The sequence below is a fragment of the Battus philenor genome, unplaced genomic scaffold (assembly GCF_028537555.1).
Source record: "Battus philenor isolate CCGP_79_NKW_IND1 unplaced genomic scaffold, ilBatPhil1.0.hap1 SCAF_17, whole genome shotgun sequence".
Classification (NCBI taxonomy): domain Eukaryota; kingdom Metazoa; phylum Arthropoda; class Insecta; order Lepidoptera; family Papilionidae; genus Battus; species Battus philenor.
The window spans coordinates 4,017,806-4,028,828 of NW_027181679.1; the positions used below are offsets into that span (position 1 = coordinate 4,017,806).

Below are 11,023 nucleotides of genomic sequence, written 5' to 3' on the forward strand. Positions count from 1 at the left end.
ATAGGTAATTAAAATTTAATAATTATATTTTCTTATTAATTAATTCTTAGTCGGCAAGCGAGAGTAGTTTTACATATTTTTTAATTTATTGTCCTGTCACCCGGTTTTACATTGTCCTTGATTTATGGGACAACATGTATATTACTTCATATAAATTATGAGAGTAATATAACTAGCCGGCATCGTTATAATCATCATTTAAGTCGTAGAACGTTCAATAGGACCAGTTGGAAGCAGCCACCATCAATCATCTTCCGATGTCCTTAATAAAGTCCAGGATGGTGATAATATACTTGTAGATTGAAGGTTATCTCTTTTCTATATTTAGAAGTAAATATATATCTTAAAGATATTTATGAACATGATGCATCTATCTTACAAGATTGCAATTAATACCTCTGCCTCCATTTAGTTTTGCTTGAGTATTGCTGTGTTCTATACAAAAGCTTTTCTTTTTTCTCTCAATTTAGTGAAATATTTCGCTAAGCGGTTTCAGTAGCACTATGATTACCCAGTCATTATCTCTCGTTTTAAGGCGCCAAAGACAGGGCCACATAAGGTTTTCTAGTACACCAATACCTCACTTTACGTCGTGGTTACGTTCAAAAAAAAAAAGGCCGCAAAGTGAATTAAGATTTTCAACAGCAAACCACGTTAAAATCGAAGACAGGTTCCAGGGTTACGAATATACTACTTTTTAAAAAGAAAATTGAACAAAGTAAACATTTAAAAAACGAAAATAATTTAACTCTGCCAATAAATAAATTGGAAAAATATTTACCTTTTTTGTAACCAGAAACAGCACGTAAAAATTTATATAAATTTATTATTCTCTTTTAAAAAAGCACGACACTCTACATTACAACACTACGTAATTGAAACTGAACTCCAAAATTAGCAAAACAAAGTAAAAATAAAACTATTCAAATTGTGTTGATTTTAAGTTAGAAAGGAAATCCCCAAGTTTTGATGGCATGGCGCAATTAGAAACAAAAATGTTGCCATCTTTTGGAAAAAAAGAAAATTTGAAAAAAAATTAAAGACTCGAACCCAAAACAACGCAACCTCGAAAATCTAACGACGCACAGTGAAAATTAGTACTAATTAAACAGCGACGCAACTTCGAGAAAAACGCAAAGCGAAACGACGCAAAGCGAGGTATTGGTGTATATTCCTATTTATAAACCTATCCGGTCCAGTGAAATAATTTATGTCCTGAGTGTGGTCACTTGTATCAAAGCTTGGTTACTGAGGAGAATAAGTGCTTTCTACGTTTGGACATCTCAAGAACCCTGTGAAGCTATATGTTAATGAGCAAGAATAATTTATCTATGAGAAAACACGGATGAAAGTCTTATTGGGCTATTGATACATGGTTCAATTTAAGTTATAAAATGAATACTTGCCCGGAATATGTTGACTGCGGCTGTGACACTATCAGGATCGTGCAGCTGTATGTGCGAGGTGGGTATGTTGTTGCCCTTGTGGTATGTGATCATTTCTTCCTTTGTTAGGAGTTCCATGGACTTGCTCTTGCGTGTCAGTGTTGCGATAATTGTTCCTAAGGGAAAAAATAATAATAATTATACTTCTTGCAGTTTAGAAATTGTTTTCGTAGATTTTTTTAAAATTAATTGTGTACATATATTCATTTAAATATAGTCTACATTTTGTTTTCATTTTGTGAACAATTTTACGCGACAAAAATTAAACAAAGTGAACACTGTAAATTATTAATAAAAATATCATCATTTTATAATTAAATTTTTTTTGCAAATCTCTTTGAAATCTTTTCATATGATTTTTTTTAACATTTGTTCATATTACTTAGGACGTTCATTGGAATCGACCCCTGATTCGTAAAGAAAGCTTTATGTGGTTTTACTTTGGTTTCCTCGGATGCATGTCATTAACGAACATAAAAATCATTATATCGTTTTCACTCTAATCTGTTGAAATAGACTTGTAACAATAAAATTAAGGTATTCATTTATACATATGTCCATTCATTTGTTATATTATCAACTTTGAAACAATTTTAGTGAACACGTACGTAGTGAGTAAAATTCTAGAAGTTCCCAATTTCATATAAACTAGAATCAAATCAAGATCACTTAAAAATACTTCACAATGTATAATGTTTTCTTTTTAAATTTTACATTATGATTCAGAAACATAAGGTGTAGTGTAAAACCGTACATACATAGTTTATTTGATATAAGAGTTACTAATTTTATAGAGCTCAAGAAAGAAAGGAACATAAATGATGTTAAATTTTAAATATTTTACTATTTAGTATTGCATATAGGTATAAATACAAAACATTTTTGACGTGTTTCATTGTCATTATGAACTTTCGTGCCTATTAGCTTACCTTCAGGAGACCGTGGATGATCATTGAAATAGAGCTTTGCGAACTCGGTAAGGTCGGTCGCGTCCGCCGGTGGAGTGGTGGGCGGCGCGCTGGTGGGCGGTGAAGCAGCTTCCATCTGATGCAGACGTCTCTCCACACGCTCTTTGCGCCGAGCGTTGCGCTCTGTGCTCTATAAATATGATTTATTTTAATACCTTATTGTAAATATTTATAGTATACTAGATATCTTCCGCTCGCTTATCGAGATTCATTACCTATGAGACTATTCATTACCTTTGAGAACAACAGTTTGAAAATATGGTTTATAACAAATGTGTCCTACACATCCCTGACAAAAAAAAATAAAATAAATAGAAAATTTAAAATTTCATAAAATTCATACTTAGCTGATCTGTACTAGGCAAAAATAATTTTCCCACAAAATTTCAGTATAATCCTTATGGTTCCAGAAATATCGTGATGAGTCAGTATAAAAGTGGAAATCTTATATGCATATATATGTTATATAGAGATAAACCAGTAAAAGTTAATGTGCCTAACACGGGTAACTTCAATATTTAGCAATGAGTGTATAACAGGAGAGTTAAATTGTAGAGAAAAGTTTGATTAATAACAATAATAATACGTCGTATATGCGGTGAAGTTATTTAAAAGCATAAGAATGTTAATATGTTATGTACAAGAAAATTTGTAATTTAAATAAGGTTAATACTATAAATAAAGATAAGCTAGTTTATATTTCTATCTAGGTTTCATAAGATTACTAAAATTCGAAGAAATATACAATTTACACTTTAATGATACAATTTTCAAGTTATAAGTTGTAAAATATTATTTGAAAAAAAAAACTAGAGAAAAAGCCTACTTTCAGTGTAAAGGATTCTCAAGTGATAATACAGTTTGAGAATGAATTGGTCTAAATACTGTATTAAGGATATTTGTGGAAGTTTTAATGTCCTGTTTTATAAATAAAAAAAATTACATTAGAGTCTCCATTCATCATGGGCGGTGGACTGATGCAAGAGTCCAAAGGCATGGGTGTCGACTCGGAGTTGTTGTCAGGCGAAGTTACCGCACTGGGCAAACCTGGTAATGGCTCATCTGACTGTTCAATATCAGCTTCTTTATCCAGAAATCTAGAATAAAATGCCAGTAATTAGCTACCCTTGAAAGCATGTCATTCTGTTTAAAATACCAGATCCGGTTTACGTACCCATTGTTTTCTGGAAGTAGAATTGGTGGAGGTGGAGGTGATGTGGAGGGAGGTTCGTTTATTGGCGGCCGAGGAATAACAGCTTCGTATATCGGCTCTTTCCCATTAACAACTGAGAGTTTACCGTTGGGTATTATTCCGTTGGTTAGCTCCGGTGGAGTAGTATCTGTATAGTGAATAATTAAAAATAAGGAATAAGAAAGGAAGGAAGTGTTGAGTTTGGCTTTACGTCTTACACTAGAATGATGAAGTAGTAAAAAGATCATCAAAGAGTTCAGTTCATAAATTATAAACATAGTATTTCTTACCTTTGGCAGCTGGTGGCGGTGGTGGTGGCCCTGCAGGCTCAGGTAACGTACACGTCGTAGGTGGGGAAGGGAATATTGGTGAATCCTCCACAGGTGGCTCCATAGGCGGAGGTGGAGGAAGTATCAACGATGACGTCATTGCGTCACCGTTTGACAGCGGCGACGAGCCGTTCGTTAGCGATGACGACATGCCATTAGTTAAGGATGAGGTCATGCTGGCCAACGGGGTTGCAGGTTGGAGTATGGACTGCAGCGCGAGGGTTGATGGTGGTGGGGGGAGGATGTCATCTGAAGGCGCTCCGTCTGGTTTCCGTTGCGCTTCCGTATGACATTTGCTCAGTTCATTCATTTCTGCAGCCAGTACGTGTTCCAACTGTAATCATAAAAAATAACTTTCAAGCAAAAATTTTAATAGTGACAAGATGACTTACCAAGTTTTGACGACTTATATGAAAAAGTAAACAGACGATACCACTTTATTAAGTTATAAGCAATTGTTAATTTCATATTGTGAAAAGTTATTATCGGGTTGTTACAGATAAAATAAATAATTAAAACATATATCAGAGCCACTACTTTATTAATCGAATTTATCAATAAATTATAAACCACAATTAATTGGTGTTATAATTAAAATATAATCATATTTTTAATAGAATTTAGCAGATTACGAAATATAAAACTTATCTTAATTATTAATAATTTATTTTGTTTATTACATCCTATTTTTCACGTAATTTTCTACGTAAACAAAACTCTTCAAGTTCCCTAGAGAAATAATGGTAAAAATCGACCTGATTGAGTTTTGATGATTGTATAAACAGTTTGGCAAGCTCACCTCTTGATGTAGATCATCAGCAAGCCTTTCCATGGAATCGCCAATCTCCGCGATGGTAGGCTGGTGAGCTGGTTGGCCATCGGGCGCGCCGCGCTGTGCGGGCACGTCCGCAAGAAAGTCGAACAGGTTGTCCAGGTTCACGGACTCCGCGCGGCCACTGCCGGGGCAGGACAGTCCGCGTAACTGATCCGCCATGTTCTCAAGTTCCGCTCTCTCCAGGTCCACTTTTTCGGCAAGACTATTCCATAGAAACAGAAATATTTAAGTTCTTATAAAAATGTTACTACAACGTCGGCGAGGCATCTAATATGATAATGCAATATCGAACAAATTTATGGTCATTAGGCTATCGAAGTTAATTAAGGATTATGATTACGTTCTCCGGACAGTTTAGACTTTGTCCTTTGAAATTGATATTTATATTGTTTCATGTTAAAAAAATTATGAAGCCGATAGTACAATATGATTTAATTCGGTTATCTGTTGTCAAAAGTGAGAATAAAGGAAAAGGAATGCTGAAAATGAACATAAAATTAACAAGCAATGAGTCCATAATTAATTCACTCTGACATTGGCAAGCTTGTAGTCAAACGAGCATTTGAATGGAATGAAGTAGCAATAGGATGCTCATATAGCTCGTACAATAAATGGCCACTGAGGCCTTTACGTTCTGTAGTGGAGACCATCCCTAAGGTGTACAGACAACATTGTTTAGGCCGTCAGAAGACCCTGGATGCAGGCCGTTTTCAACCAGTGCTAATGGAAATCTAAGGCGGAGGCCCATCTCCAGCAATAAACTTCCCACGGTTGATAATGAGTCAATAATTAAATGGATATATTATATAGATCAAGGATTAACAGAATGAGATAACGATTAGTTACCTGTTGCGTTCTTCGCGCAACTTCATCTCATCGTTGACGCGGCGCATCTCACGCAGGGCTGCGGCAACTTCGCGAGCGAATGCTCCACGTAGGTGGCGCTGCAGTGTCAGAGCCGCCCTGCGCAGGCGCAGGAAACAGGCGCGCTCCTTCCATCCGCGCCACGCTGATTGCAGTACTACTGCTGCGCTTCGATGTTGTAAGTACTGACGTCGCTGCACGCAGCCTTTGTACCACTGCAGACATGTAATTTTGGTGTCATAAAATAATTGACTTACAAAAACACTGAATATTTTTACTACACCGGTCACGCAAAAAGAAATATAAATTTAAAATTTATTCACAAAATAATTCTAATAATATTTCATGACACACTCTTTGCTTAAAAGTAAAAAACAATTGAATATATACATATATTTAAGTACTGGCTATCCCCGCCGGTTTCGCGGACTTATTGGACTCTCCCTGAACCCCCATTGCAGGTAGAATTACTTACGTAAAGTCTGCTATACAAATTACACATAACTATAGTAAATATATGTACCTCTAATAGGCAGAAGGAGTATTTGAACTAAATTTCAAGTCTCCAAGCGTTATGGCTTAAGAGTATCGTGATAGATAGATATAAGTGATTCCAATAGTACATTATCGGATACTATTGCAACAATTTTCTTTTAAAGAGATTAGGTTTTGTAATATAGTCCGAATATTAGCAGGACAACAAGAATTTTATCATAGGAGGTACGGATTGATAATTCACCACGCAAGTTTATTATGTTTTGGTCCTTGCGTATGATGTTGATCCACTACGTTTTCTGTTATTGTTTCTCATGAAATAATGTTTAAAAATTAGCGCATGTCTTTTCAGATTTAAATCAAAATATAGCCTCAGAACGTACTTTCTGTATTAAAAGAGCCGAAGCCTGAAGTAAGGCCGATCTCTTAGCTTCTAGAGGTGAATGCACTGAACTTCGCATGAAAATCTTCGTGTGTCCGATTTGCCAGTCGTTTTGTGGCGCGTTCACCAACGATGTTATAGTTCTGCAAAAAAAAAATATAAATCTTCACAAATTATATTTTGTGATAAATGATTGAATAGACAAGAGAAAATGAATGTTGGAATGAAGATAGAGAATCATTATGATAGAAATAACACGATTCTATTACAGACAGGATAAATATACTAAATTCAATTGATAATATTTTACCATACGCAGAATAGTTTAAAGAATCGCAAATAAACATAGAAGCTAGCCTGCGATATAAAACAACGCCATCTAGTGTTGTATTTATACGTTTACCGAAAATATTTTAATGATTTTAAAACAAATGGCGACAAAAACATTCACTTTAGAGATTTAGAGAGAGAGAGGCCGTGTGGTCGTGGCAGAGCTGTTGTAGTAAAAAAAGTACAAAGATAGTTGCGAGGGCCTTGGAAATACCTCTTTTTACAGTTTCTCCTTTATTTCTCTCTTATAAAGACATTTTGAATTGATTTGCATGTAATGAGATATATTAAAAAAAATAGCTTACGCGATATCCGGATGCTTTGGCCTAGGATGTGGCAGCAGACAACGGTAACGCGCCTGGAACATGGGCGCGGGCAGATGCACAGGGTAACCGTCCCGTCGTATGCGCACAATTTCGTTCATACCAAGGTACCGCAGCTGTTCAAGCACCAGGTGTTCGCTGTACTTACCAGCTTCTTTGTTCTCGTTCGGCTTTATGCAACGGACATACCTGAAAAACATGAAGTATTTAGATGTAATATATGATGCTACTTAATACGGCGATTTTTTATTTTAATTTTTAAGAATAGGTACACTTACCAAACATCTGTCGCTTGAAGCATGTCGACTAGAGACTGTAACTGCGCTCTGAAAGTGTCAACGACTGTAGGGCGGCCTTTCGATGTCCCTCGCTGCGTAGTACTTGTGGAGTTAGGACTTGAAAGCGACAGATCCTGATAATATGTTAATTTTTAAATTAAGAACAGTGAATATTTGTTATGCGGTTCGAAGGATTATATATATATAATGATAATAACTTAAAAAATAAACAGCGAACTAACAAAAAATACACTAACATTCCCTGGTGGTACGAGGTCTTGGGCATAATCTGCAAGTTCTCTCACAAATGGATTAGCAGATCGGCTGAGATGGTCTATAAACGCATCCTGTTGAGTGTCTCTATTCTTATCGACAAATCCTTGCACGCTATACGTGACGGTTCCAGCGTAGTGTTGTACCCCGAACTCCTCCTCCCATTTTCTACGGGAGCCTTTGACGAAGCTCTGATGGTCGCCGAATTCACTCTGTATGTTTGTTAGATATGCTCCATCAGAACCCTGGAAATAATTTCACATAAAGTGATTAAATATTTAAATTAACGTATAACGTTGAAATTAGAAGTTTGTAAGTACAAATAAGTATATTGGAAAAAGAAAAACATATTTTATTTAATGTCTTATGATTGTTTTTAAACCTCAATTTTATGAATCTAACACTTGGTAGGATAATAAATACCACAGACTTAAGAAGAGCAGGCGAATTAAATTACATATTTTTTAAAAACAATTTGACTTTAATATAAAATAGTCTGGAGATGAACACATCATTCCCTGGATGTGCCATCTTCAATGGAATTATTAGCAGAGATATATGAATGTTCCTTGACGATTTTTAACATGTACCAACATGACAAAAAAAAGTCCAGTAAAAGTTTTTTAAAAAAAGTAGCAAAGGCTTTGAAAATAGAAACATTTACTAACTCGAACTTGTTTTCCATCTTGTATTTACATTCTGTATTTACATAGATACAAAAAAAAATTATACACGTCAACAGCCATAATTTTTGTCTCGTTAAAACACTATCAATTTCGCTATTTACGAAACTTAGGCGAGATTTGAAATCATAATATAGTTAATTATACTTTTTTTATTTCATACCATACTATTTATTTTTTAAGATAAATGTATTATTCAAGAACATCTCTTACCTTTGGCATGTGACATTGTTCACTTAGCAATTTCAGTAAGCTCCGTGGTGGCTTTTCCAAAAGCTCTAAGCACGCTCCGTTGTCCGTGAATTGTATTTGATTATAAACAATTCCCTCTTGTCGATACTGAAAACCCAAAAATGGGTAACTAATTAATGTAACGTTAATCACATTCCCTATTTTTATTATGCAGATACGAAGTATGTTCGTAACTGTTGGATAGAGGTTGACAGAGGACTTTGACTTGTGCGTGTTACCAGTGATGACATATGGATATGAGACGTGGTCGTTTACGATGGATCTTATAAGAACGCTCATGGTCACCCAGATGCAACAATGGAGAGGACTATGCTTGGAGCTTCGCTGCGAGATCCAATAAACGGAACGATGACCGTTCGGACACAATGGTTCTGGTGTAGTGGTCATGAACTAGTAGACGCGTTTTAGTCAATAGGTGCACCGAGGACAACATCGAGGATGCGGGAAGTCTATGCTGACAGCGCAAGACCGGTCAGAATGTCAATTTTTAGAGGAGGCCTATGCCTGAGGCATAAGTTAGTAATAGTCATAGTCGTAGTCATTAGTCATAGTCAATATCTATCGGCTGCATGATGATGACTGTACGCACAAATATACTTACGATTTCTTGCTCGAGCGCGAACACATAGTTATTGAAGAACATGTGAAGCTTCTCGTTAGCGTAGTTGATGCAGAGCTGCTCGAGAGAGTTGGTGGCGAAGTTCTCGAAGCCGAAGATGTCCAGGACTCCAAGCGACCGCGCCGCCTCGCGCCCCGGCGCTGAACAACTGTTCACGTGCCGCACGAGCCATGCGAACGTGCGTGCATACAGCGCCCTCGACATTGCATGCCGATTCTCGCGAGCCTGGAAACGTAACCATATTTCATTTAAGCCTGTGGAAATATAACCTACTAAGCTAAAACCTTGTCCCTGAAATATATCACTGAAATTTTACTATCATAAACCCTTTCTTCCCTCGTCACACCACGTTACACTTTATTTGACCACCACTGGAAAATGGCGTTACAAAAACTAATCCCCATACAATAATGAATAATCATCAATAATATCAAATATGCTATAAAATTATGAATATCGAAAATATAAAAGAGATGAACACTATTTTTATTGTTAGAGATGTTCAAGGGTTTCCACAAATATTCTGTGATATCTCTAATCTCGACATTGAAGTATCTTGGCAGTGATTGTCACGTTTTTTAAACACCCTTGCTCTTTAGGTTGTGGACCTCGAGCAGGATTACCTATGAGTACTGCCATCCAACACTGTGGAGGAAAGATATACCATAAAAATATTTCTGCCCACGGGCACGTATACTGTCCTCATTAAATTGGTATAACCTAACGGCTAGATACTATGGGGCGAGTATAAACAAAATATTCAGGAATAGGTATAAGGGGGTCCTGACCTCGGGCAGTCGCAGCGGGATGTCAGTGACGTTGCCGCGCACGTTGATCTGCCGCTCGAGCAGCACGCGACGTGCGGTGGGCGGCGCCAGTCCCAGCAGCCACGCCGCCGCCTCCACCGCCTCCGCGTCCTCCGGGCAGAGGGCACTGCGCTCTCCATCTACGTCCTACACGTTACATTCATTAAAAGACACTCAAACCTGTTTTTTGTGCGACGTATAGTGAACACAACATTTTTTTTGGCATGTGATCAAGGGACGCATAAATAGTCTTATTCTAAAAGTAATCTATTTTTCGCTTATGATGTGGTTAGTGAGTTTTCATTATGGGAATATAATGTTATTAAGAGACAAATGTTTTACTACCTGAAATTGTATATTTCCGAGCCACAGGATCGCCGCCAGCACTTTGAACAACCCCTCGCACATGTGCAACGGGACTTGCAGCACGGTGAGCGCCAGCTGCAGGGCTTCCAGCTTGCCCTGCTCACCTCCCCGGCCTTTGTGCGCTTCCACATCATCCATGCGGAGGTACTTGTACTGCACGTCATCGCGCAGTCGCAGCGAAGAGCGTAGCTCTGCATTGTGCTGCACAATTATTACAATTTAATCTTCCACCGATTGTTTATTAACTTTTATTACTATTTTATTTATTTTTTATTATTAACGACGTTTTCATGCGTATAATGGAAATTCATTTTTATTGCGTGGGGATATGAAGTTTGTAGGCGTATAAAAATTTATTTCTCTCATTAATAAACCTAAATAAATGAAATTTTTTAACGATAAATGTTTTAATTTTTTTTGACCTTTTCATTAATAATATACATAGGGCATCATAAATTTGACTAAATTCGACTTTCGTACCTAATTGAATTACATTTTGCCGCTAAAAATAAAATATTTTTAGGTAAAACTCTGAGTTTGTTGCATATGTAAAAACCATAAAATTTGATAACACCGAACATCG

The 11,023-nt window shown here is 36.7% G+C and overlaps 1 protein-coding gene across 1 annotated transcript in view; it reads right to left on the reverse strand.

The window, feature by feature from the left end:
* Myo81F (Myosin 81F) overlaps positions 1–11,023 on the reverse strand; it is a 132,143-nt gene that overhangs the window by 16,486 nt on the left and 104,634 nt on the right. Inside the window, exons 8-22 of the mRNA XM_068762901.1 lie at positions 10,420–10,641; positions 10,057–10,221; positions 9,251–9,493; positions 8,611–8,736; positions 7,699–7,959; positions 7,442–7,575; positions 7,146–7,352; positions 6,512–6,653; positions 5,616–5,848; positions 4,734–4,971; positions 3,896–4,268; positions 3,588–3,753; positions 3,357–3,510; positions 2,375–2,543; positions 1,407–1,561 (exon numbers count right to left, since the gene is read on the reverse strand). Coding sequence (XP_068619002.1) covers positions 1,407–1,561; positions 2,375–2,543; positions 3,357–3,510; positions 3,588–3,753; positions 3,896–4,268; positions 4,734–4,971; positions 5,616–5,848; positions 6,512–6,653; positions 7,146–7,352; positions 7,442–7,575; positions 7,699–7,959; positions 8,611–8,736; positions 9,251–9,493; positions 10,057–10,221; positions 10,420–10,641 — 2,988 coding nt within the window. The remainder of the gene's footprint in view (positions 1–1,406; positions 1,562–2,374; positions 2,544–3,356; positions 3,511–3,587; positions 3,754–3,895; positions 4,269–4,733; positions 4,972–5,615; positions 5,849–6,511; positions 6,654–7,145; positions 7,353–7,441; positions 7,576–7,698; positions 7,960–8,610; positions 8,737–9,250; positions 9,494–10,056; positions 10,222–10,419; positions 10,642–11,023) is intronic.